At 36.7% G+C, this 27,834-nt stretch overlaps 1 protein-coding gene and 1 long non-coding RNA gene across 10 annotated transcripts in view; one reads left to right on the forward strand and one right to left on the reverse strand.

Moving 5' to 3' along the window:
• LOC139765046 (uncharacterized) overlaps positions 1-19,832 on the forward strand; it is a 479,849-nt gene extending 460,017 nt beyond the window's left edge. For 5 of the 8 annotated variants that reach the window (XM_071692159.1, XM_071692131.1, XM_071692169.1 and 2 more), the window contains 2 exons: positions 7,608-7,771; positions 11,789-19,832. In XM_071692159.1, the coding sequence (XP_071548260.1) occupies positions 7,608-7,771; positions 11,789-11,910 (286 nt within the window). In that variant the 3' untranslated portion in view covers positions 11,911-19,832. Of the gene's footprint in view, positions 1-7,607; positions 7,772-11,778 lie in introns of all 8 variants that reach the window. The other 3 variants (XM_071692149.1, XM_071692188.1, XM_071692140.1) reach the window with 2 other exon arrangements.
• LOC139765080 (uncharacterized) overlaps positions 18,719-27,834 on the reverse strand; it is a 50,511-nt gene continuing 41,395 nt past the window's right edge. For both annotated transcript variants that reach the window (XR_011716565.1, XR_011716564.1), the window contains exon 5: positions 18,719-26,040. This is a non-coding gene — a long non-coding RNA (uncharacterized lncRNA). The remainder of the gene's footprint in view (positions 26,041-27,834) is intronic.

Here is a 27,834-nt window from a genome sequence, read left to right on the forward strand (position 1 = left end):
GATTGGTGATTTGAATGCAAAGGTGAGTAATGTGGCAGTTGAGGGAATGATTGGTGTACATGGGGTGTTCAGTGTTGTAAATGGAAATGGTGAAGAGCTTGTAGATTTATGTGCTGAAAAAGGACGTGATTGGGAAAACTTGGTTTAAAAAGAGAGATATACATAAGTATACGTATGTAAGTAGGAGAGATGGCCAGAGAGCGTTATTGGATTACGTGTTAATTAATAGGCGCACGAAAGAGAGACTTTTGGATGTTAATGTGCTGAGAGATGCAACTGGAGGGATGTCTGATCATTATCTTTAGGAGGCTAAGGTGAAGATTTGTAGAGGTTTTCAGAAAAAAAGAGAGAATGTTGGGGTGAAAAGAGTGGTGAGAGTAAGTGAACTTGGGAAGGAGACTTGTGTGAGGAAGTACCAGGAGAGACTGAGTACAGAATGGAAAAAGGTGAGAACAAAGGATGTTAGGGGAGTGGGGGAGGAATGGGATGTATGTAGGGAAGCAGTGATGGCTTGCACAAAAGATGCTTGTGGCATGAGAAGCGTGGGAGGTGGGCAGATCAGAAAGGGTAGTGAGTGGTGGGATGAAGAAGTAAAATTATTAGTGAAAGAGAAGAGGAGGCATTTGGACAATTTTTGTAGGGAAATAATGCAAATGAGTGGGATATGTATAAAAGAAAGAGGCAGGAGGTCAAGAAAAAGGTGCAAGAGGTGAAAAAGAGAGCAAATGAGAGTTTGGGTGAGAGAGTATCATCAAATTTTGGGGAAAATAAAAAGATGTTTTGGAAGGAGGTAAATAAAGTGCGTAAGACAAGGGAACAAATGGGAACTTCAGTGAAGGGGGCAAGTGGGGAGGTGATAACAAGTAGTGGTGATGTGAGAAGGAGATGGAGTGAGTATTTTGAAGGTTTGTTGATTGAAAGAGTGGCAGATATAGGGTGTTTTGGTCGAGGTGGTGTGCAAAGTGAGAGGGTTAGGGAAAAGAGTGGCAGGTATAGGGTGTTTTGGTCGAGGTGGTGTCAAAGTGAGAGGGTTAGGGAAAATGATTTGGTAAACAGATAAGAGGTAGTAAAAGCTTTGCGGAAAATGAAAGCCTGCAAGGCAGCAGGTTTGGATGGTATTGCAGTGGAATTTGTTAAAAAAGGGGGTGACTGTATTGTTGACTGGTTGGTAAGGTTATTTAATGTATGTATGACTCATGGTCAGGTGCCTGAGGATTGGCGGAATGCTTGCATAGTGCCATTGTACAAAGGCAAAGTGAGGGCTCAAATTACAGAGGTATAAGTTTGTTGGGTATTCCTGGGAGGGTATTGACTGAGAGGGTGAAGGCATGTACAGAGCATCAGATTGGGGAAGAGCAGTGTGGTTTCAGAAGTGGTAGAGGATGTGTCGATCAGGTGTTTGCTTTGAAAAATGTATGTGAGAAATGGATTTGTACGTAGCATTTATGGATCTAGAAAAGGCATATGATAGAGTTGATAGAGATGCTCTGTGGAAGGTATTAAGAATATATGGTGTGGGAGACAAGTTGTTGGAAGCAGTGAAAAGTTTCTATCGAGGATGTAAGGCATGTTTACATGTTGGAAGAGAGGAAAGTGATTGGTTCTCAGTGAATGTAGGTTTGCGGCAGGAGTGTGTGATGTCTCCATGGTTGTTTAATTTGTTTATGGATGGGATTGTTAGGGAGGTGAATGCAAGAGTTTTGGAAAGAGGGGCAAGTATGCAGTCTGTTGTGGATGAGAGAGCTTGGGAAGTGAGTCAGTTGTTGTTCGCTGATGATACAGAGCTGGTGGCTGATTCGTGTGAGAAACTGCAGAAGCTGGTGACTGAGTTTGGTAAAGTGTGTGAAAGAAGAAAGCTGAGAGTAAATGTGAATAAGAGCAAGGTTTTTAGGTACAGTAGGGTTGAGGGACAAGTCAATTGGGAGGTAAGTTTGAACGGAAAAAAATGGAGTAAGTGAAGTGTTTTAGATACCTGGGAGTTGATTTGGCAGCGGATGGAACCATGGAAATGGAAGTGAATCATAGGGTGGGGGAGGGGGCAAAAGTTCTGGGAGCGTTGAAGAATGTGTGGAAGTCGAGAACATTATCTTGGAAAGCAAAAATGGGTATGTTTGAAGGAATAGTGGTTCCAACAATGTTATATGGTTGCAAGGCGTGGGCTATAGATAGAGTTGTGCAGAGGAGTGTGGATGTGCTGGAAATGAGATGTTTGAGGACAATATGTGGTGTGAGGTGGTTTGATCGAGTAAGTAATAATAGGGTAAGAGAGAGGTGTGGTAATAAAAAGAGTGTGGTTGAGAGAGCAGAAGAGTGTGTGTTGAAATGGTTTGGTCATATGGAGAGAATGAGTGAGGAAAGATTGACCAAGAGGATATATGTGTCAGAGGTGGAGGGAACAAGGAGAAGTGGGAGACCAAATTGGAGGTGGAAAGATGGAGTGAAAAAGATTTTGAGTTATCGGGGCCTGAACATGCAGGATGGTGAAAGGCGTGCAAGGAATAGAGTGAATTGGAACGATGTGGTATACTGGGGTCGACGTGCTATCAGTGGATTGAACCAGGGCATGTGAAGCGTCTGGGGTAAACCATGGAAAGTTTTGTGGGGCCTGGATGTGGAAAGGGAGCTGTGGTTTTGGTGCATTATTACATGGCAGCTAAAGACTGAATGTGAATGAAAGTGGCCTTTGTTGTCTTTTCCTAGCGCTACCTCGCGCACATTTGGGGGGAGGGGGTGGTTATTTTCATGTGTGGCGGGGTGGCGATGGGAATGAATAAAAGCAGACAGTATGAATTATGTGCACGTGTATATATGTCTGTGTGTGTATATATATGTTGAGATGTATAGATATGTATATATTGCATGTGTGGATGTGTATGTATATGCATGTGTATGTGGGTGGGTTGGGCCATTCTTTCGTCTGTTTCCTTGCGTTACCTCACTAACGCGGGAGACAGCGACAAAGCAAAATAAAAATACAAGTTCTATATCATTTGAGCTAGTCATGGAGCCTCTACCAGGCATGTTATACTCATTATACATCCTTGCTCAGGTGAACACACTGATTTTGTCTGTGACCTTCCCTATCTAGACAAGTTATTAGATTTTAAGCTCTAACAATGGATTTCAAGAGATTGTTTACTCATGACTAGTTCTGTTCTGCCTAATGTAAGCATGTTACTCTAACTGTCCACAAGAAGTAGCAGTATACAGAAGCTTGATAAAGGGGCTTCAATGAAAATTTTGTGTGCTAAATAAGGAGTTGGTGCATCTACTCTCAATGACATAACGAAGAACCAGTAGAAAATATTAAAATTCTCTACTAAAATTGACTCCAGGCAAGGCATGCATTCGTCCAGCAATTAATTTATTGCACTGAATCAGAGTCTTAACAGGAAATTGATAATGCAGTGCTGCAATAAAGAGGGAAGCATCCAACACTCGCTTATGCAGATACTATACTATATTCCACACTGCCGCAGGACCACTTACTGTGCTGTCTGTCCCGCATTTACCATCTGCCTATCTGGATACTCCACCCAGCTATAGTATCAGTGTATTCATTTGGATCAAGAATCAATGGTTCGACTCGTAATTTGTTTTATTAGAGAACTGTATTTCTTTACATCATATTACTGTAGATTTTAACTCATTATCTAACACATTTTTCATTGGAGTGCTCTAAAAGATGTATCTTTTTACTTCCTTTTTATTAAGTATACATAATCATTTTTGAAAATACAGAACTGTATTCTTTGATGTTTAAACAAATGCTGAGCTAGAATATACTGCATACAATTTAGGAATGAGTTGATTTAAGTTTTTCAGTATTTCTCTTCAAAATTTATGATTATGTTTGTATAAGAGTGTGAGAATTAGGTGAATATATTTTATTAATAAAAGTATCTTACATTTCTATATGTTACTGTTTTTAAACCTTCAGAATCCTAGGAAATGTTCACTATCTTTACTTTAAAAAATTTTGTTTGTCCAGCGACTGCTTAATCAGAGCCATTCAGAACTAGAGACATTTCATTGTAACATTTTCAGTTTTTTACAAGTACCCAACTGTATGTTTCACTCAGTCATTACATGATACTGATTTCATGTATACAGTACTGTAAAGTAGTATGAAAGAAAAAATCTCCATTTGACACAATCTGGCAAATCAGAAGACACCAAACTAAGTACGCCTTTTGGATCTTGTACCCCCATACTTTGCAGTCCTATAGTTTAAGATTTGGGTGCTTGTTATCACAGATTTTCTCAGTTCATTTACTGTTCCCCATCTTTTTTTTTTACGTTGGAGGCTCCAGCCACGGACAAAAGTCCACACCAAGGACAGGCTTTAATTGAAATATAGAAACGATTATGAAAGGTTATTGAGTTTAGTGTAATTTTTGCAGTTATATCTCATCATTGATACTTGTCTCACATCTGCTCTTTTAATGTCCTATTTTACCAAATATTCAAAATTATGCCTTACATGATCACATCTTCCAGCTGGTGTTTTGTATATAATTTTTTCAGTACCCATGCTAGTATGAGTGAAAATAAGGTTTTTTAATCTAGTGTGCCCTGTGACATGCTGGTATGGGAAATTTTCCTTCATACACTCGAAAAACTTATGTCTCCATGACTCCCTATCGCCATGAAAATCCAAATACCCCCAGTCTCTTTCTATATAATTGAAATCCCCCCTTATCATTATTTTAGCAATTTCAAAAAGTGAGTGTTTCATATGGCAACTAATATTTTCAGCAAACTGCACCTTACAGAAATAGCTAAATCTGCCCAAAGATTCCTTTCTTTGAAGCAGTTTCTCAGGTAATAGTGTTCATGTCCCAAAGATTCCTTTCTTTTAAGCAGTTTCTCAGGTTATGCAAAGGCTTGAATTGTACACTTATGGAGTACTGCTGTTACAACTATGGAGGTTCTATCTCTGTACACTTGATGAATATCACCAACTTGTCCAACGAGTCAGCTCTGTAATCTAACCCAACACTTAACCCACTGGCATAAGCTGCATATTGGTTATCTTTTCTTCATTTTTCTTTATATTACTTTAGTTGCTACTCTCAAGAACTGCTCACTTTTTTCTTAAAGCTTAGATGGCTTGGGCAACTAAATGCCTTAATCAAAGCCATCTCAATAAGACTCTCTCTCTCTCTCTCTCTCTCTAGAGAGAGAGAGAGAGAGAGAGAGAGAGAGAGAGAGAGAGAGAGAGAGAGAGAGAATATATATATGTGTGTGTATGTATATACATGTGTATGTGGGTGGGTTGGGCCATTTCTTTCATCTGTTTCCTTGCGCTACCTCGCAAATGCAGGAGACAGCAACAAAGCAAAATAAAAAATAAATATATATATATATATATATATATATATATATATATATATATATATATATATATATATATATATACCAAACTCAGTCACCAGCTTCTGCAGTTTCTCACATGAATCAGCCACCAGCGCTGTATCATCAGCGAACAACAACTGACTCACTTCCCAAGCTCTCTCATCCACAACAGACTTCATACTTGCCCCTCTTTCCAAAACTCTTGCATTCACCTGCCTAACAACCCCATCCATAAACAAATTAAACAACCATGGAGACATCACACACCCCTGCCGCAAACCTACATTCACTGAGAACCAATCACTTTCCTCTCTTCCTACACGTACACATGCCTTACATCCTTGATAAAAACTTTTCACTGCTTCTAACAACTTGCCTCCCACACCATATATTCTTAATACCTTCCACAGAGCATCTCTATCAACTCTATCATATGCCCTCTCCAGATCCATAAATGCTACATACAGATCCATTTGCTTTTCTAAGTATTTCTCACATACATTCTTCAAAGCAAACACCTGATCCACACATCCTCTACCACTTCTGAAACCACACTGCTCTTCCCCAATCTGATGCTCTGTACATGCCTTCACCCTCTCAATCAATACCCTCCCATATAATTTACCAGGAATACTCAACAAACTTATACCTCTGTAATTTGAGCACTCACTCTTATCCCCTTTGCCTTTGTACAATGGCACTATGCATGCATTCCGCCAATCCTCAGGTACCTCACCATGAGTCATACCAGTCAACAATACAGTCAATACAGTGTGTGAAAGAAGAAAGCCAAGAGTAAATGTGAATAAGAGCAAGGTTATTAGGTACAGTAGGGTTGAGGGTCAAGTCAATTGGGAGGTAAGTTTGAATGGAGAAAAACTGGAGGAAGTATAGTGTTTTAGATATCTGGGAGTGGATCTGGCAGTGGATGGAACCATGGAAGCGGAAGTGAATCATAGGGTGGGGGAGGGGGCGAAAATCCTGGGAGCCTTGAAGAATGTGTGGAAGTCGAGAACATTATCTCGGAAAGCAAAAATGGGTATGTTTGAAGGAATAGTGGTTCCAACAATGTTGTATGGTTGCGAGGCATGGGCTATGGATAGAGTTGTGCGCAGGAGGGTGTATGTGCTGGAAATGAGATGTTTGGGGACAATGTGTGGTGTGAGGTGGTTTGATCGAGTAAGTAACGTAAGGGTAAGAGAGATGTGTGGAAATAAAAAGAGCGTGGTTGAGAGAGCAGAAGAGGGTGTTTTGAAATGGTTTGGGCACATGGAGAGAATGAGTGAGGAAAGATTGACCAAGAGGATATATGTGTCGGAGGTGGAGGGAACGAGGAGAAGTGGGAGACCAAATTGGAGGTGGAAAGATGGAGTGAAAAAGATTTTGTGTGATCGGGGCCTGAACATGCAGGAGGGTGAAAGGCGGGCAAGGAATAGAGTGAATTGGATCGATGTGGTATACCGGGGTTGACGTGCTGTCAGTGGATTGAATCAGGGCATGTGAAGCGTCTGGGGTAAACCATGGAAAGCTGTGTAGGTATGTATATTTGCATGTGTGGACGTATGTATGTACATGTTTATGGGGGTGGGTTGGGCCATTTCTTTCGTCTGTTTCCTTGCGCTTCCTCGCATATACACATTTAAATACATGTTCTGTTTTTTCTTTCATACATACACGCCATCTCTTACGTTAGCAAGGTAGCATTCAAGAACAGACAACTGAGCCTTAGAGTGAAAAAATTCCTCACTTGGCCCACTTCTCTGTTCCTTCTTTTGGAAAAGCAAAACTGGAGGGGAAGATTTCCAGCCCTCCATTCCCACCCGTTTTAGTTGCCTTTCATGACACACTGGAAATGGATGAAGGCAGCAAGTATGAATATGTACAAGAATACATTGTTCTTAGTCTCTTTCCTGGTGCTACCTGGCTGATGCGGGAATTGGCTATCAAGTATAATAAGTAAATATAAATGTACATATTTGTACTTGCCTCTTTTACCCTGTAACTAGAGCCTTTGATATAAACCTACATCATATATGAAAGGATCAGTGGCATTATGTGACTGGTTCAAAAATTCTTCCTTCCTTTCCAAACCTATCCAAACAATTCACAATTATACTTACTGATATGATTGTATGTACATTTAGACCGTCTAAGTAGATTATTGAAATTCTACTATAATGGTTGATTCAATAAAACTTATTTTTTAAGTAAGATATTTTTTGAATACAATGTCTGTATTTTGTGCTTAGGTCACACCTTGAAACAGGAAGTTCAGTATTAGATGATTCTGACCTGTGTTCCCAATCATCTGGTGGCATGACACCTGGAACCCCCGGAACCTTACCTCAACCCAGAGGTATGCCTCATACCCTCCACCGACGTGGCTCATTACCAACAGACCTCTTCTACTCAGGTCAGTAGTTTATCATCTTCAGTTTTGTATGATGACATGAAATATTATTGGACTCGCCTCCTTTTTGTTAGTCCATGAGTGAAAAGTCATCTTTGGTGAGGTTGTAACATTGGAATACAATCTCAACAAAGAACTTACCGCTCCAAGGGAGCAACAAGTATTTTCCTTGCCATGAAGCTGTAGAAACCCCAGGAAAAGGGATCATAGGGTTATATGGCAATTGCTTTAGCAGTGTGTATGAGATGTCCACCAAGTGGAATATCAATTAATTGGTAGTATCTTCTTTAATGTTAGATGCATTGTGTCAGTTTTTCAAGAAATAAAGTTTATGCAATTATGAACATTGAGATATGCGAGGCTGGCTGTCCACTTTTTATGTATTGTGTCTTTTTTGATGTTAGCTGAGATTGCACAGGCAACTAAGGCCCTAATCAAGGTCATCTCATTAATGCTATATTTTTGTGGAAAGGGAGCTGTGGTTTCAGTTCATTATACATGACAGCTAGAGACTGAGTGTGAACGAATGTGGCCTTTGTTGTCTTTCCTAGCGCTACCTCGTGCACATGCGGGGGGAGAGGGTTTTCATTTCATGTGTGGCGGGGTGGCGATGGGAATGAATAAGGGCAGACAGTATGAATTATGTACATGTGTATATATGTATATGTCTGTGTGTATATATATGTATGCACTGAGATGTATAGGTATGTATATGTGAGGGTGTGGACATGTATGTATATACATGTGTATGTGGGTGGGTTGGGCCATTTTTTCGTGTGTTTCCTTGCGCTACCTCGCTAACGCAGGAGACAGCAACAAAGTATAATAAAAAATAGAATATTATGTTTTCATACTTCATCACTGTTTCTTGCATTAGCAAGGTAGTGCCAGGAACAGATGAAGAAAGGCTGTATGCACTCACAACCATTCTTTAGTTGTCATGTATAATGCACCAAAACAAGAGCTTTTCGTCTACAATCAGGCCCCACAGACCTTCATATGGTTTACCCCATATGCTTCACAGGCTATGATAAAAACCATTGACAGCAAGTCATTCCTAGCATAAAACACTGTTCAGATTCTCTCTATCCCATGCATGCCTTTCATCATCCTGCATGTTCAGGCCCTGATCGCTCAAAATCTTTTTCACTCCATTCTTCCATCTCTACATTGGTATACCCATTCTCCTTTATCCCTCCATTTCTGACACAGATATCCTCTTTGTCAACCTTTCCTCACTCATTCCCTCCATATGTCCAAACCATTTCAGCACATCCTGATCAGCTCTCTCAACCACACACTTTTTATTACCATACTTCTCTCCTACCTTTTCCTTACTCAGTCAAACCATTTCACACCACATATTGTCATCAAACATTTCATTTCCAGCACATCCACCCGCCTCTGCAAGCCTTATGTATATCCCATAACTTGCATCCATACAATACTTTTGTGACTACTATTCCTTCAAACATTCCCATATTTCCCTTCCAGATAATATTCTCTCTTTCCACACATTCTTTAGTGCTCCCAGAACCTTTATCCCCCTCACCCACACTGTTACTAACTTCCACTTCCGTGGTTCCATTTTCTGCCATGACCATTTCAAACTCACATCCCAACTAACCTGTATCTCAACCTTGTTAAACCTAATAACCTTGCTTTTATTAACATTTACTCTCAACTTCCTCCTTTCATACACTCAGTCACCAACTTCTGCAGTTTCTCACTCAAATCTTCCACCACAGCTGTATCATCAGCAAACAACTTACTTCCCAGGTGCTTTCATCCCCTACAGACTAAACTTGCCCCTCTCACTGACTGTTGCATTTACCTCCCTCACAACCCCATCCACAAACAAATGAACAACCATGGTGACATCATATACCCCTGCCACAGACCAACCTTTTCTAGGAACCACTCACAGTCCTCTCTTTCTACTCATATACATGCCTTGATAAAAAAAAACTCTGTTTCTAGCAGCTTAGTTCCCACACTGTATATTCTTAAGACCTTCTACAAGGCTTCTCTATCATCCCTAACATATGCATCCAGATCCATAAATGCCACATACATATCAATCTGTTTCTCTTAAGTATTTTGCACACACATTCTTTAAAGCAAACACCTACACCACACATCCTTTACCACTTCTGAAACCACATGGCTCCTCCCCAATCTGATGTTCTGTGCCTGCAGTGACACTATACATGCTTTCCACCAATCCTCAGGCACCTCACTATGATCCATATATACATTGAAAATACTTGATTATCCAATCACCAACACAGTCACAAATTTTTTTTTAATAAATTCAACTGTATACCATCCACTCCAGTCACCTTGACACATTTCATCTTAAGTAAGGCTTTCACTACCTCTTCTTTCTTCACCAAACCACTCACCATTACTCACTCTCTTCATGTAGTACCCTGACCCAACACCCTACACCTGCCACAATCTTCAAACACATTCAGTAGTCTTTCAAAATATTCACTCCATCTCCTCACTTTATCACTACCTGTAACCACATCCCCTTTTATTTCCTTCACCAATGCTCCTGTTTGTTATGCTGTTTCTCACAGCATTTACCTCCTTCCAAAATGTGTTCTCCCTAAACTTTACTGATACTTACTTACTCAACTCTTATTTTCCCTCTTTTTCAACCCCTGCACCTTCCTCTTGCCTCTTGCTGCTTTCTCTTATACATCCTCCAATCATTTGCACTCCTTCCCTGAAAGTACTTCCCAAATGCCTCTCATTTCTCTTTCACTAGCAACTTTACTTCTAACCACCACTCACTACCCTTTCTAATCTGCCCACCACCCAGCTTTCACATGCCGCATGCATATATTGCACATGCCAGCACTGCTTCTCTAAATACTTTCCATATCTCAGCCATTCCCCTTGCTTCATTAACTTTTACTTTTTGCCATTCTACTACACTCAATCTCTCCGAGTATTTCTTCACACAATTCTATTTTTCAAGCTCACTTACACCACACTTTACTCACTGACGTTATTTCCTCTTTTCCAATAACCTCTTCAAATCTTCACCCTCACCTCCAAAAGATAGTGATCAGCCATCCTACCATCTGCCCCTCTCAGCACATTTTCATCCAAAACTGTCTTTTTTTTTTACACATCAATTAATATGTATCCAATAATGCCCTGTCATTCCCAAATACCAGTCCTTTTTTAGCACACACCTCCACAAACTGTTTACTGTTATCATAACACTGGATACCCCTTTCTCCCCAACTACCACATTACTCACCTTCGCATTTAAATCCTTCATCAGTAATACCCAATCTCTCTTACATCAAAGCTGCTGACAAACTAGTTCCGCTGCTCCCAAAACACGTCTTTCATGATCTTTCTTCTAATGGCCAGGTACTCAAGCACTAATAATCACTAATCTATTGCAATTCAGTTTCATTTTTACCCATATCAATCCAGAATTTACTCCATTACACTTTTACACACTCCCACAACTCCTGTTTCAGGAGAGGTGCTAGTCCTTCCTTAGCTCTTTTCCTCTTACCTGCCCGACTTAGACATTTCTAAACCATTCTTTTCCTATACCTTTGAGTTTTGTTTCACTCACAGCCAGAACATCCAGGTTTCTTTCTTCAAACACTATCTGTCTTTCCTCTCTTCTCATCTTCGTTTAATGCACACACATTTAAACACCCCAGCCTGAACCTTCAAGGAGGATGAGCACTCCCTACTTAGGACCCTCTGTTTCTTTTTATAAGAATGAAAAGTATGGGTGATATAGAATCAGTTATAGGAATATATAACAGGTTACTAATTGGACTTACTTGTAAATAAACTGAAAAAACTGAACTGACAGTGAGAGAAAAGAGGGTGGAGAAGGAAACCTCTTTTTGACTAGACTGTACTCATCATATTCACTATTGTACTTCAAGATAACTAGGATATGAACTGGAGGCCTTCTTGCATATTTAGATAAGTAATTGGTGCCATATCCTTTTGTATTGTGGCAGGGGACCTTAGTGTGTGGGATAGCGAGGGGACATAGCAACATCAGTGCTCGGGCCCAGCGCTTCCGCATCAACCCTATCCTTCTGCCAGCCTCCAGTGCCAAGCTTCCTCCTTCACCGTCAACTCATCTGTGAATATATATGTTAAAGAAAAATCATCCTTCAAGGTACAGAGGAGTCATCTCTCTATGCATATGGAAAAGAGCTCTTATGAAACAAATCTTGTTTCATGGGGAAAAAAAGCTTTCAGCGTTTTGTCATTGCCCCCTTCTTCCCAGTGGATGAAAGGATCATCTTTCTCATATGCACCTCAGAGGAATCTTACCCCTCTGTATGAGTGTGAAGGACAAGTTACCTGTGCTGTGCACTTTTTATGGAGTGTTCCTTTCAGTTGTGGTATGAAGTATAATGATAGATTTTTTGACATTTGATTTCACCTGTAAAAGTGCTAAAGGCCATTAGATATGAAAATAAGATACATTTAAGAATTTTCATATGACAGGTATTTTATTATTGGTAACGAAGTATGTGCATCCTTGAAACTATCCTTCATTATTCAGAAAAAAGTTAAAAACATTAGAATATTTGTTTGTAACTTGTCTTTTATAATGTAGGTGTTCCACACTGACTGCAGGAGCACCAAACCTCCGATCATCAAGGCTGTGATGAGGTCCAGTTTACTCAAGAGGGTTTGAAGAAGCAGTCACCAAGGATGGACCATTTTTTGTAATGGATTCTGTATATTCATGGAAATAACATATTTTGGTCAGAATGTTATTTTTAGAATGCAGTGAATATAGAAAAGCATCAAAATTTAATCCCTGCTAAGAATTAGTTTTTCATGAATCTTTAGAGATGTTACCCTTGTCTTGATGCACTGTAGTTTTTATGATGGCAGGAAAAGTATTAAGCTCAAATAAGCTCAATTTATTACTAACGTCCAATTATAGCTAATGTCTTCATGCGAATCCAGCTTGACAATCCTGGTTCATATTATTATGAAACATTATAGATTTAAAAGGAAATCATGATAACTGGATTTTGTATCCAAGAAATGCACATGAGTCAGTTGATACACTTTGTTTAATAGATAACTAACTGGCTGTTTCTTCCAATACATATTATATGGTCTTCCTTTGACCTCGGTTACTCTTTTCCTCTTTTAAAAAAAGACTTTGTGGACATGATCTTGAAATTGCAACATTTTAAGAATATATACTTATGTGGTTAATTAAAAGAAGAGCAGGGTACTTTCCACAAGTGAGTCAACTCACTTAAGTGCATCACTTGGATGCAAGCCTTCTTGTATACAATATCAGAATGGATGAAATTATTTATCACTTTCCTATGCCAAGAGGTTACTTGTGTCATTCTTGTTGCAAGTAACATGTCCTCCTCTGGTGATCCAGCCATTTGTTAAGGTACAATTCCCTGTAACTTTATGTGTCTTGTTTCCTCCTAAGAGTTTATAGGAGGCAACATTAGCACAAAAGTCTATTCTTACAGTGTATTCCTACTTACAAAGTTGCATCAAATATCCGTCACTCGTGGACAAGTAATGCTGGACTTCAGCCCCTTTGTGAATTAACAAGACATGGTAGTTATCTGATATATAAAAGTGAATAAAAGGCAATGCAAAAATGTATCATCAGATTGGACTGTTAGGTTTCAGTAAATTTGAGTAAAGCAAAAAGGGGGTTGACTTCGGGTTTTCTAACTGTTGTAGGCTTATTATTAATGGTATTTACATCCAAAGTGCAATACATGATAACTTATATAATCCTGTTGTTTGAAGATTCATCAGTATTTTCTGTGGTTATATGTATATTGTAAGAAGCTCTTGACCAGTACATATGATGTGTACATGTTCTGTCTTCGAATTTAGGATGGGCTTGTGATGATCATAGATAATCAAAGTTGTATAGCACAGTAAATAAGTTTATGTTTGTATCTATGTATGAATCCTATGATAAATACATATGTTTATATGAATGATCATTTGATGTAATGATTTTTTAAGGAACAACTTTTTGTAGCTATGCAATCTGCTAGTTTATATGGAATGACAGCTTTGGTGTAGTTAGTACATACTGTCTCCATTTTTACATGTTATTGTTAGTGGAAGTTTATGGAAAGAACTTGTAGGGAATTCAGTAAAGTTTATATTTTGCATTATAATTTATATACGTTACAATACATGAAAGCACTTTTGAAGGTGAGAAAAATCACTGAGTATGCTCTCAGTATGGGAGGAATGTTCCAGTTTTAACATAAGATATATCATAAGTTGCAACAAGATCTCAAATCTACCAAACTGCCTTAACTACCAGTTTTATAACATCATATCTAATGTTGAATTTTTCTTGGTTAAACTTCAAGATTCTTAGTTAAAGAGGTTGTGGAAACTGATGATGTAGTTTGGCTAGTGTGGAAGAGTAATATCTTAAAGTTGCCTCTTGAATGCCGTTATAGTGTACCAATCAGAGAACTGATTTGTCATCCAAGAAGTGGAGCCTTTGGAGTTATCATTCCCTGATTGGTATACTAAAGAATGGATAGGTACAGCCTACTATTTGACATTGGTGTCCAGTTGAATTGGTTCCAGTTCCTGCCAATGAAGAGGAACTTTTTTATCCAAAGTTCTGTTTTTGTTTTGTACAAATTCAAAGCCAATTTTTGTAAATACACACACCTATCCCTTGCTTTATGTGAGGGTGCTATATTCTGCGAAAACCTTGCAGAAAGGGATATTGCATGTAGTGAACCGATAAACACAGAGAAAAATGGGTATTCTGTCGCACTTTCTACCGCACACAACCGCATATTAGCGAATTTTGACCTCATAAAAAATAAAAAGAGGGACTGGTAGAAGTAGGTTCCTCGCAGAATAGCAAAATTGCACATAGTGATCCCACATAAAGCAAGGAATGGGTGTATATGGCAGATTTTTCATATCCCTCCTGCTGTAAAGTGAAATTCTTATTTTTCTTGCTCTATGCATAACCATATTTCCCTAAAAAGTGAAAGTACAAATTGGTCTCTAGAATTTATTTCATAATCAGGTTGTGTAAAAGTTATCCAGTCATGGTCATAATTATTTAGCAGCCAAGAACTTCATTAACTACTTATGGATGCTCTAATACATTATAGGACTCAAGTAAATTGCCTTCACAATCCTCATTATTCAGTTGTTTTTATCTTTTATATGGTACTTCATAGTATGTAGGACTTTGATGCCTACATACTTGTGCAAATATGACAGGGAGAGGTTGAACTCCAAGGTTATTTATATTGTAAGCATTGTACTTGAGAACTATTTTTGAATATAGGCCATATATCTTGGAACATGACATGACTGCAAATTATGAGCTGTAGATGAGACTCCAGCAATGCTCACTTTCTTAGTAGTAGCAAACAAAAGATGACCCTTCTTGGATATCATGCAAGCTCAACATTGCTGATGATCCCAAAAGTTTGAGAGGTGTCAGACAAGGGTGATTTGGTAATGGCAGTGCTCAACTAATTACACATTTCAGATATTTGATAAAACATCCTAAATATTCTGGTTTGAGTTTATGCTACAAATATGTAAGGGAGGAAGTTGGAGGCTACACGACACGGTATTCCTCCCTAAATTACTTGATTTAAGGAGAATAAGGAATTTCATATAGTTTTCCATCCTCCTAGGATTATCATAAAATTCTGTACAAACCTAGAAGGGCACAAGTTTAATTTTTTTACTGTGTATTATATTGTGGTGTATACTCCGACATAAGCCTAACTTGGCTTATATTTTTATGTAAGAGGTCATATTTTTTTCTTTCTCCTGGAAAATGTCTTTTGTTTATAAGGTATTCAGCAACAGATTAATGTATGCTATGTATAGTTCATACATTTCCTTTAAATACCTCATTAAGTGGTGCGAATTTTTCAAATCTAGCAATTAATTTGGACTGACTTACAGCCACTTTACTGTGTTAATGACCATTTGATGAATATGTTCAATAATACCTAACATTGAAATGTGACTATAAGAGTCTTCCTGTTGTCTTATCATTTTAAATGTTATGGAATATTTTGTATCATGATACCACTGTCCTTTGTCCCTCTATCTGCCAACTCCTTTTTATTGAGGAACCTGCCAAAATGTTAAGCATGTGGTTTTAGCAAGAGTAATTGCTGAACTTTTGGGATGATTTTATGTAAAGATAATAAACGTTGTGTGCTGTTAATTCTGTTGAAACTTCATCAGGAAAACAGTATTTTGATTGTACATTTTCATGTAGAATCATTCATAAATGGTCTAAGATAAAAATGTTTATGAATATTCCAGAAGACTTATGTCTTTTATTGGTAATGCTTCTAGAGGGAGTATAGGCATGTGTGCTGTTGTTTTGTGTGTGGTTGTTGTCACTTAGGTTGCACACTCCAACACTTTGATTATCAAGGAACTAGTAAACAGAAATAATCTTGTTATTAAGAAAGATATTTTGAATTATTTTAGTTTTTTCATTATTCATTTTTCTGCATAAGCCATTAAGTATGCAAATTATAAAGCATAAATTCAAATATGTCTTGGATGATATATCTGTTCTGTATATTCACAATAGCTAGATGCATAGTAATCAAGATTTTCATCAGCTGGATTATAGATCACCAAAATCATTATTGAGTAGGTGCAATATGGAGGCAATTCAAAATGTATCTGCAAAATGGTCCTGAAATTTGATATTTTACATCAACTAGGTCCTAAAGAGTGAGGGCTTGGTACATATAACACAATTTCTGTATATTATGTTTTTGTTAATTGATATGAGGTAGTGCTCAGGGGTATTGTGTGTTTGTTTTTGTGAAAGATCAGTCCAGTGAAAGGTGATAAGGTGTAGAATTTTCAAGAGGAATGTAAGAGCACTTGGTATGATTGTATTCAGTTGAAAACTGACAACTTTAGGTTGAATACGTAGATGTTTAGGGTAATCTAATATTTCAAAAAAAAATGTTAAGCAGTAGTTTTGAAATTAAGTAATGTGATGGTTCATACTCTTGGATGAGAGCTGTCATCTCCAGTGGTTGTGAGAGGCAGAACAAATACAAATGCGAGGAAATATGCCTTAAACTGGCAATGCATTTATAGTATATGATTATTAAGGTAAGTAACTTAGTACTCAGTATAACCTCAAAAAATTGGTTATACATCCACGCATTTTATTTGTACTGTTCAGGTTCAAATTTTGGACTGAAAACTATTATTACTACAACAGTATTAAATCAGCAGGCCCACATTCATATGCAAATCTTAAGGTTTAGGTATGAGCTTGGTTAGGGAATAAGAAGGGGATCATATCACTGATTAGTGATGGTCCTGAAAATATCTTGATAGAGGGGTACAGAAGTATTCATTAATATTAAGGAACATTAATAAAGAGTGGCATGTATTGGGAAGTAAATATTTTCAAATAAGAGTGAAAGAGTTAATTTATTTTAAAACCTGGACTTAGATTGAAGCATCTCTTACATCAGTAAATACTGAAAATATAAACAAAAACAACTTGCATTACTTTTTGGTGATGTTCATAAATATTCCGCATCTTTTATATTCACTATTTGAATATATGTGAGTTTCTTATAGGTTTTACCATATAAACATGATACAAGGATAATCTATGTGAATTTCTTGGAACAGCAATTCTTTAGATATGAAAATGCTAATCCATTATAATGAATTATAAAAATTTTATGATACAAAACACTGTTCTCTTTAATACTAACTCATTGATTTTGGCATAAAGGTAATGAAGTTTAACTTGAAATAAATTTTAGTCCATAAAATGAATAAACTACGACTATGAGGCAAATAAGGCCTTTCCTGTTCCTGGAGCTACCTCATGAATATGGGAAAAGTCGAACAGAAATAAAAGGAAGTAAAGACAAAGATTAATAAATCAATAGGTAGATCATTTTTTCCACTCAATACTTGTCAATCAAGCTGACCACAATTGGAACACATTACTTCCAAAACAAATCCACCTTACCATGCTTGGCACCCAATTCTTTGCAGCTGCATTGACCCTTTCCTATCCTAACCATTTCTTGACCACCCACAGAAATTAAAAGTTCACACAAAACTCACACTCCAATCCCTTACCTCCAGCAGACACCATATTGACAAAACACATTCACACTGAAATGACTCAATAAACACAAGAAATGTCATCCCAATCCAATTTCGAACTTGAAGACATGCACCCATCTGAGAATGCGTTCCTTAGACAAACATGAGTCACACTCTTCCATCTACACAATGGACATCACTCAGCTCTTCAACATTACAAGTATCAGTCCAACATATCATAGGACTCTTCTTGCACAAGATACTCTTTTCACACTACATATTGAAGACACAGAACTCCTACATTTCTGCTAACATAGTCTTACCCTGACCAAAGACTTCATTCAGAGGAGTCTTGGGGTTATGAGGCTTAATGCACATGTTTGGAAATAAGTAAAAATGGCATAAGTCAAGAATTTATACAACAGAGGCTTGTTTTTACTCCAAAAGACTGCTGATATATCAAATGAATTGCAAACATTTATTCCATGTAATACCAACAGATGGTACACTTATTATTTATTACACTGAGTCTTGAACACCTCTGCTTTTGAAGAAAACTAGAACAATGTCGCTGATTATGAAATTATTTGAGTGAAGAACAAGTATAAGCATAGATGCCAAACGAATATTCCGAAAACATAATTCCTGTTATGTATTGTTATCAAATGCTTAAACAATCTTCGAATGTGTTTCAAATTAAGTTTCACATAACTGCATAATACCTGCTAATACAAAACAATCATTGCAATACAGATTGAATGAAACTGAACTGCTTGTTTCTCATATTTTGCTTTATTTGTATGCTATCTTTTAATTTATTAGTTTCATATATTATTTATTTCAAAGGGAAGACTGGGAGAGATGATGCATTTTCCGTTCACTGATTTCCTGTTTTGTTGTGTATGATGTACTGTATTTGATTTTAATAACTGAATCCATTTGCTTTAATCTGTTCTAGAAGTTTTAGCTAAGGAGTAGTACTTCATTTCTTTCTCTAGGTGGCTTCCAAAGACTCAGCATGTGTAATAATGTAAAATGGAAACTTTTGAAAACATAGGAAAAAAGAAATTTTCACTGGTTAAGAAATGCTGAGAGTAAGTTTGGATATTTCATATTTTTTGCAAAGATTTATCTTGTTGGACAGTTGATAGTACTGTGGTTTATTTTTCAACTGAAAGGTTAATTGGAACTTTCAATATTGAAGCTAACAGGTTGGCAGCCTTGAGATATGCACACAAGGCACAAAAACATTTTGCAGGTATGAAAAAGCCACAACATGCTTTATCATTCAACTCTACCTTGGACTCTTTCTTTCTGTCTGTATTGTATACTGCATACCTTTACTCAGAACAGACTTATGTGACAAATGCAGAATTTTCCTCAAACATTCTGATTGCTGATCGTCGTACTTACAAATATAGATGATCAAAAAGTAGTGCCCAATACATTCTTACAAGATTTACATAAGAATCCTTTATTTATTACATATGTGAAGTCATTACTAGGTGCTGCATTATGTTGAAATACATGAAAATGAATATCCTAAGGGTTAACTTGGCACATATATGCAAGTGATATCAAAATTTTCTCATTACTTTTTGCTCTGAATATCCAAAATGTCTATTGTTAATTAAAGCCAGGTTTACCTCCAACTGAAATGTACAGTTTGGTAAAGAGTGCTTTCAGGAGAAGCTCACATTTACAGAAAATCCACTTGATATCTGGTTTCATTTATTTGTTCAAGCTGACCTTTGAAAGTATAATCTGTGTAGGAGTTATCTCCTGTGAAAGGTAATTTTAATCTATATGTCTCTCTTGTATATGATAATATCATTCTTAATAGAATACAACTTCATGAAGACACCAATAACATGTAAAGATTTTTATATGCATCTGGGCTTGGTGAATATGCTGTGATATCCTTTGAATAAATATATAAATCGTATTTGTTAGTTTCAGTATACACAAGTGTTTTCTTGACCTTTTCTCACTTTAAATCACACTATAATCTTTGATTCCATACTTCAGATGTTTGTTAACCAAAGATAAGCTGTAATATTCGTCTTATTTTAAATGTATTTTCTTGTTAGCACCTTTTGTGAGTTAAAGAAACACATTCAGATGAAAAAAGCTTTGTTTAACTGATGTTTCACAATTAGTTGTCAATGCCAGATGGCATCTAATAGATATCTGGAGTTTCTTTCTCTAGTTAGTCAATAATCAAAGTACTGGAATGGAAGATTCGTTTCTTAAATCTAAACATTGACCTAGTTGTGGGTAAAAAATAACATTTATGCAACTTTACTTTATTCCTTACTAAATTCCTAATGTCTTTATAATTGGTGCCCACAAAAGAAAAGATAATGCATGGACCTCACTTTTTTCAGGAATCATAGTATTGACAAAAAAGCATACAGATCATGTCTTTACAGTAATTCTTTCCAAATATAGTAAATCTAAATATCTGCACTATTGAAGCACTAATTTTTTCATCAACTTTAATAATTATACCAATCTACTTTGCACAGCTTTAAAACTCTGTTTTTTGTGCTATGTTATTGACAATCATACTTGTCTACACTGTAGACATAGTCCATACTGATGTATAAAGATCAATTCCCCACATGGCATTGAATTCTTTTTCAGATTTTGCTACTTGATATCTGAGGATATTGCCAAATTCAATTTTCTTAAATTTTAGATGACATACAGTTCCTCATTAATAGGTGTTAGTTCTATTCAGCTTTTCACATTTATTACATTATTGTTGTATAAACCTAGCCCAACTTTTATGATGCTCCTTGAGCTTAGACACAGCAGTCCACATGGAAATAGGTTAGGGTAAACTCCTTTAAGGTGAGAAGGACCTGTTGACACTGTACCCTTTCCCATAGACAGACAATGATACAGTCTTGAGGGTGGTTAACTCATGGTGTTGCCACTTGCTGGTGGAGTCTGCTAACACCTTGATAATATAAGCAATAGAGTTGATGTGATGAGATGGTCCAATATTGATAATGTAAGCTAAACTGTTAAACCAAAGTAAATGTTTTCTTACATTCTAAACAAAGAAATGTTTCACACATCTACCATTTACTAGATTGTGGCATGGGGACCCCCAGGTTTACAAAACCTAAGTCCACAAAAAGGTATATTCCTAGATGTACTTGATGATGATAATGAAGACAAATACAAACAAACTTATTTCTTTATTACTTTTAGTTTTTTATAACCTTTTTTCTGAACTTGATCTTCCACTGTGCACTCACACCTATGTATACAAATTTGTGTTAGGACAATATTTGAAGAATGTCTGTAAGATTATTCCCAATCAAAAAGTTTACATTTAGTTCATAACTTGAGACTACTTATATCACTTGCCTTGTTCCCATCACCCATCCTTTTCTTTACACAAAAATCTTTACACTGTGGTCCAATCTCAAGAATATTACTTTCATGTTGTCTGCACATGTATAGAGAAGAAAAATGGGTTAGTTACAACAGTTTCAGTTCAAAACAAACATGAAAATTAAGGTTGATAGATGGTCACTCGCTTAATTTTACTGATTATATAAAAGTTGCATAAGGGTTCAGTCCAGTGAAATTCTTTGATGAAAGATGGCCCCCTGAGATGCCTCATGATGAAAAAGAGTTACACTGATGTATCCAATAATGCAAAATAATAGATGCAAAAATTTTCACAATGTGGTTGGTAAAACCAACAAACATTAGTAAACTGGTAAATGAAATGTAATTATAGCAACATACTTATATCTCGCACACATGAGGGGGGAGGGGGTTGTTATTCCATGTGTGGCTGAGTGGTGATGGGAATGAATAAAGGCAGACAGTATGCATTATGTACATGTGTATATATGTATATGTCTCTGCGTGTGTATATATATGTATATATTGAGATGTATAGGTATATATTTTTGTGTGTGTGGACGTGTATATATAAACATGTGTATGTGGGTGGGTTGGGCCATTCTTTTGTCTGTTTCCTTGCGCTACCTCACTAACGCGGGAGACAGCAACAAAGCAAAATAAATAAATACTTATACTTGGAGTAACATTTGAGGGTTCTTTTCTCCCATAGCCTGGGTTGGTCTCAGGCTATTGGTTTGGATCATTGGTTGACCAAGAACTTGGACTCAACTTTTCACAAATTAGTGAAATAAGATTCATCATTCATCAGTGCTTTGTGGATATATGTGTAGAATTAAAACAAGTGGCTAACACAGGTTAAAGTTACTTATAATTACGAGTAAATCAGCACGATATATGTTTCTAACCATGTTTTCCAAACATCCTTCTACAATCATCTATATTTGTTTGTGTTTAGCACATTAAGTTTTATCCCTTACTTTTTTATCAAGATATTCATATAATTTTCAGAACATTTCATTTTTAATTTTATGTAACACAGTCTAACTGTCTATCATCTGAAACTATTTACTGACATTCCTCTAGTTAATTTCTTGACATGGAGTCCTTACCAATTCAGGATTGCTAAATTTAAACATTCCAATTTTCACATTTTGTACTAGATGAATGAGAACTAACAACCATGCACCACTGCAGCATAACATAGTTTTATTAGACTGAATTCCTGTATAAAAGAAAGTTTATATCATTAAAATCTTAGACCATTTTCTTGCGTATGAAACTATCATCTCTTTAAGAATATTTTTCAATTCAGCTTGTCCTACATTTTGTGGTGAAAACTGTCAGCAGGTAAAATGTATTATATCCAGTGAAATCACACATCTGTAATTTCTTACATTTTTAATCAATTTGCAATATTTACATATTTCATGTAGTAGCCCTAATGCCAGTGAGGTACTTTCTAATATGAATATTGTAAAATTTTTGTAATAGTATTATCAACCAATATGGGTTATCTTGTGAGAGCTACTATGTATAGCCATATGATGTTAAAAGGCACTTAAGGCATCATTTGAGCATAACAAATTGCATTCTTCATAAAAACAATTTTTGTTAGAAAATATTATCATCTAGTGGTGTAGCAGATTCTGACAATCATGTATTATCAGGGGAAACTGCAGTTTGTAAATTCCTGTTCTGCTATCAAATGATGGGGATTGGAACAACATACATATCCCACAACAGTAATATATCCAGCAACTGAATCTGATACACCACAGCTCTTTCTTTTCCAAATACTTCACATGCTAAAGATAGGCAAATGATAATGTTTCTCTTTCGTTGAACAAGGTATCCATACAACTTCCACATCTCATATTCTTTTTAGTTCTACAAAAGTTTATGACACTTATTACCCTGCAGTGCTAAGATGTGTTTAGAAATATGAATCCTTTTCCAAACACTCCTACAGCCTTCAGCTCTCTCCAATGTTACTACAGTATTTGACTATAACAAATTTACCAAATATTGAGATATTTTCCATATTTTAGTAATTATACTATTGTAAAAAGATAAAGAAAAATACAGTTTATATTCATTTGGAATTTTTTTCTTGATTTATATGCAAAAAAAAAACAATGTGTACTTCTAATAAGATAAATGCTGTTGCATGAGTACTGGTATTGTAAGAAAGCCACCAAACCAAATTTGTCGATATCCGTGATAGCTAACTTTCATCATAAATAATCTCCATTTGCAGTCTACATATGGTGTAATGTGTGTCTCAGTAAGTGTCAATAATTTTCTTGTTCAAGATTTGTCATCTGTATGTTTATGTCAGTCTGTAGTAATGCCAAAAGAGGTTTTGTAATACCTGTGTTACATGAACTCTTTCTAGATGGCAAGTATTTTCAAAAACATAAATGGTTAGTTACAGTATCTGTCAGTGGAGTTGATATGAAATATGTAGGAAATGCACACAAAGTCCTTGGTCCATACTTTGCTTAAATCTGTTACCTAGCCAAAAAGATTTTGAAAAACTTCCTCTGATGACTTTGCAGTACACCAAATATTGACTATCATTACTGTACAATTCTCACATTCATTCACCTGATCATAAATTCCAAGCAAATTGCATCATAACTTAAAAGTACTGTATATCCTCACTGTTGGTCATATGATATTGGATCAATCATTAAACTATGGTTACCTACGAACAAATAAACTCTGGATACATCTTCCATAAAGTTAAGTGTCTCCATGATTTCTATTTATTTCATATTTCATTATCGATACTTAATTCAATATTTTTTGTTTCTTTTCACACGGTGAAGGGAGTTGCTACTCTGTTTGGTCCTGATAAATGTCATATGCTGGAATGTAATTGCATCATAGACATGTTATTAGTTGAGTAAATCTAGTCTTGACAAGTTGTTATACACTGTTGAGTATTCTTGCCACACATACATATTGTTAGGTGTGTGGACTTGTACTAGTTACTTGTCAAAACTACTGAGGTGTGTGATTTTGCTAGCTGTCACCAAGTGTCACTTCATTCATCATTTAGTGTCTAAGCAATGGGGAGGGGGGGTTATTTAAAAATCCAAAAAAGAGCAATATTTTAATAACTGTAGAGGCTTTCATAATATTAAAAATCAAAAATCTGTATGATTCAAGAAAGCAGTACTGTATGGTTCAATGAGAACATGTTGTGTGCGTACACAGTTGTGTAAGTCATCAATATTCCAATAAAAGGTTTGGGTGTTCATGGAGTTTCTTTATTACATACTAAAACGAGGAAAAATATCTTTTGAAAGAACTACCAGAATGGTAGTTTAGGATAATTTAAGATAATGTCAGTACATGTTTGCTTATCTGTCTGGTATCTGTAACTTCATTCCCACTCACAACTGTGGATGAAATGCTTTTTAAAGCATCACAGCCCATTCACACACAGCCTGAACTTATTTATACAATAACAAAATAAGAGAGAGGTCTGTGCTAACCAAAGTCCTGTATAGTCATTCACTTTTCAGTGTTTTGCCACATTAGAATTCTTTCGAATCATTCATACTGCACACTAAACTGAACTGTCATCTGGAACTGACACCTCTCCACATGAATAAAACTTTCACTACACCTGATCAGCAGCCATTTTTCTGGAATCTTATGAAGCATCCTTGGGATCCTCATGTGCTGCATCTGCCTATATTTTTTCTGCAGTCTACTTATACAATATAAGGGCAATAAATGTTACTGAATTGAAGAATGTCTTCATCAAATGGAATGGTCCTCTGTAAAATTATGTTACCTTTGCAGATTAAAGGATTAACTGTCACTACTAATAGGTGGTACAGCAGGTCTCATCAATTACCTTTGTCAAAGAAATCTGAAGAAATAAGTTTTACATGTTTTTTGAATATGAAAGAATATGAAAGATAATAAAAGATGAATTAGACCTGGGAGAATTTCAGAAATCATGTTGTGTGTGCAGTATGTAGATATAAAAAGTAGTTGGTAAGAGAGGAATAGCATTGTGGAATGAGGTGCAAAGAGCAATTAAGGAAAAGAAATATATGCGAGAAGAGATGAAGGAAGGATATGAAAAACTTTGACATACAAACTAAAAAGGGATGCAAATCAAAATAATGAGGATGGGTAAAGAAAAGGGAAAAAAAAGTGAATTACAAACTTCACTGAAAATATAGGGATATTCTATGAAATTAAAAGCTGAAAGAAGATGGACTGAGATATACAAGAAAATCTCCGTTTTAATCAGATGAAATGTATTTCCCAGGGAGCCTTGGGACTTCGAGATATTTCACTACTATCACAGGAGGGATATTACATGACATTCCTACCTTCACTTCCTTTCCAGGCCCATTTAATTTGAGCTGATCCTTTCCCATACCATTTATCTTTTCTCTTGTTCTTAATTTGTAATAGATTCCCATCCTACAGTACCCAGTAGAAAGCAGAGGATTACTGAGAGACAGTAACCTTGATTTGGTTGTCCAGGTGTCAAGGGAATATAACATTCCTTACATTTAAGGTAGTTTTCCATTTTCACAGCAGACTACCACTGACAATACTTTCAGAAGTTAGGAAGTAATGTAGGTATTACACACCTCAAGTAAAAAAAATTTTACAGGACAGAACTTTGAATGGTAAAGGACTCACCAGTGATCACACCTGTTGTGACACAACACTTGAATTGACCCAGGATGGGCTGAAGTCACCATCCACCTTCACTTTACACACCCACTCTGAAATGATGGCATACAAAATCACAGTAACTCAGCAAGATTATTCATATTGGTCATTGTGTTCAACAAAGTAGCATTTAATTGTCCTGACAATTGTATAAGTGTTAGCCAGAGAAAAGGATTTACTTTGCAACAAATCATCCAAGAACCTGGTGCGTGTGAAAAGTAAAACACACAACAGTACAATGTGAAGGCAGAACATGATACGTGCAGTTGATGGCCATACTACACTTATGGGGAAAGGGGTGAAGAGCCACTGGTCATGCTTTTCATCCCATACACATTTATTGCCATAAAAACAGCAAGAAAGTGTTGAAGCATATGGCCAGCTTGGTGCCTAAAACAGGATTGATATTTCCTTCTGCCTATCACCAATGAAAACTATTGATAGTTTTTCAGTCTGAATATCAAGCAAAGCTTTACCTAGAAAACTAAACTTTGATTAAAGATACTTCCTAAAGAATTCCCTGGTTTGATTATAACATCAAATGAACTGCCTAAAGCTATGCCTCTGCAATAAACTCTGAATATGTCTACTCACAGAAAATATACATAAAAATAAAATTTTACCTCTGTATTCCCTGCTTGTCATTGAGGGCGACTTAATGGAGCAGGTGTGGGAAGGTGAAAACCCTTCCTTTCTTGTATTTCAATTTCTAAAAGAGTTAACAGAAGAAGTAGCCAGACAGGGAGTGCTCATCCTCCTCAAAGGCTCAGATTGGGGTGTCTGAATTTGTGTGGATGTAACAAAGATGAGAAGAGAGAAGAGATAGGTAGTATGTTTGAGGAAAGAAACCTGGATGTTCTGGCTCTGAATGAAATGATGCTCATGGATGAAGGGGAAGAATGGTTTGGAAATCTCAACAATAAAGTCCGGGGTTGGTGAGAGGAAAAGAGTTGAAGGAGGAGTAGCACTACTCCTGAAGAAGTTGTGGAAATGTGTGATAGAGTGTAAAGAAGTAAATTCTAGACTGATATGGGTAAAACGGAAAGTGAATGTTGAGAGGTGGGTGATTAATGGTGCTCTTGCACCTGGTCATGAGAAGAGTGATCATGAGAGGCATGTGTTTTGGGAGCAGCTGAGTGATTGCATCAGCAATTTTGGTGCTCAATACCAAGTATTAGTGATGGGTGATTTAAATGCAAAGGTAAGTCATGCAGCAGATGAGGGTATACTTGGTGTGCACGGGGTATTCAGTGTTATGAATAGAAATGGTGAAGAGCTTGTGGAGTCGTGTGCTGAAAAAAGACTGGTGATTGGGAATACCTGGTTTAAAAACAGAGATGTACATAAGTATATATATGTGAATAGGAGAGACGGTCATTATTAGATTACGTATTAATTGACAGGCATGTAAAAGAGAGACTTTTGAATGTAAATATGCTGAGAGGGGAAGGTGGTAGGATGTCTGATCACTATCTTGTAGAGGAGAGGATGACTATTTGTTGAGGTTTTCAAAAAAGCAAACAATTTGGGGTAAAGAGAGTGGTGAGAGTAAGTAAGCTTGGAAAGGAGACTTGTGTGAAGAAATACCAGCAGAGACTGAGTGTAGAATGGCAAAAAGTGAGAGCAAAGGAAGCGAGGGGAGTGGATGAGGAGTGTGAGGTATTTAGGGAAGCAGTGATGGCATGTGCAAGAGATGTATGTGGCATGCAAAAGGTGGGAGGTAGGCATATTAGAAAGGATAGTGAGTGGTGTGATAAAGAAGTTACTAGTGAAAGAGAAAAGAGAGACGTTTAGGCAGTACTTACAAGAAAGGAGTGCAAATGATTGAGAGATGTATAAGTGAAAGC

The sequence above is a fragment of the Panulirus ornatus genome, chromosome 4 (genome assembly GCF_036320965.1).
Source record: "Panulirus ornatus isolate Po-2019 chromosome 4, ASM3632096v1, whole genome shotgun sequence".
NCBI classification, from domain to species: domain Eukaryota; kingdom Metazoa; phylum Arthropoda; class Malacostraca; order Decapoda; family Palinuridae; genus Panulirus; species Panulirus ornatus.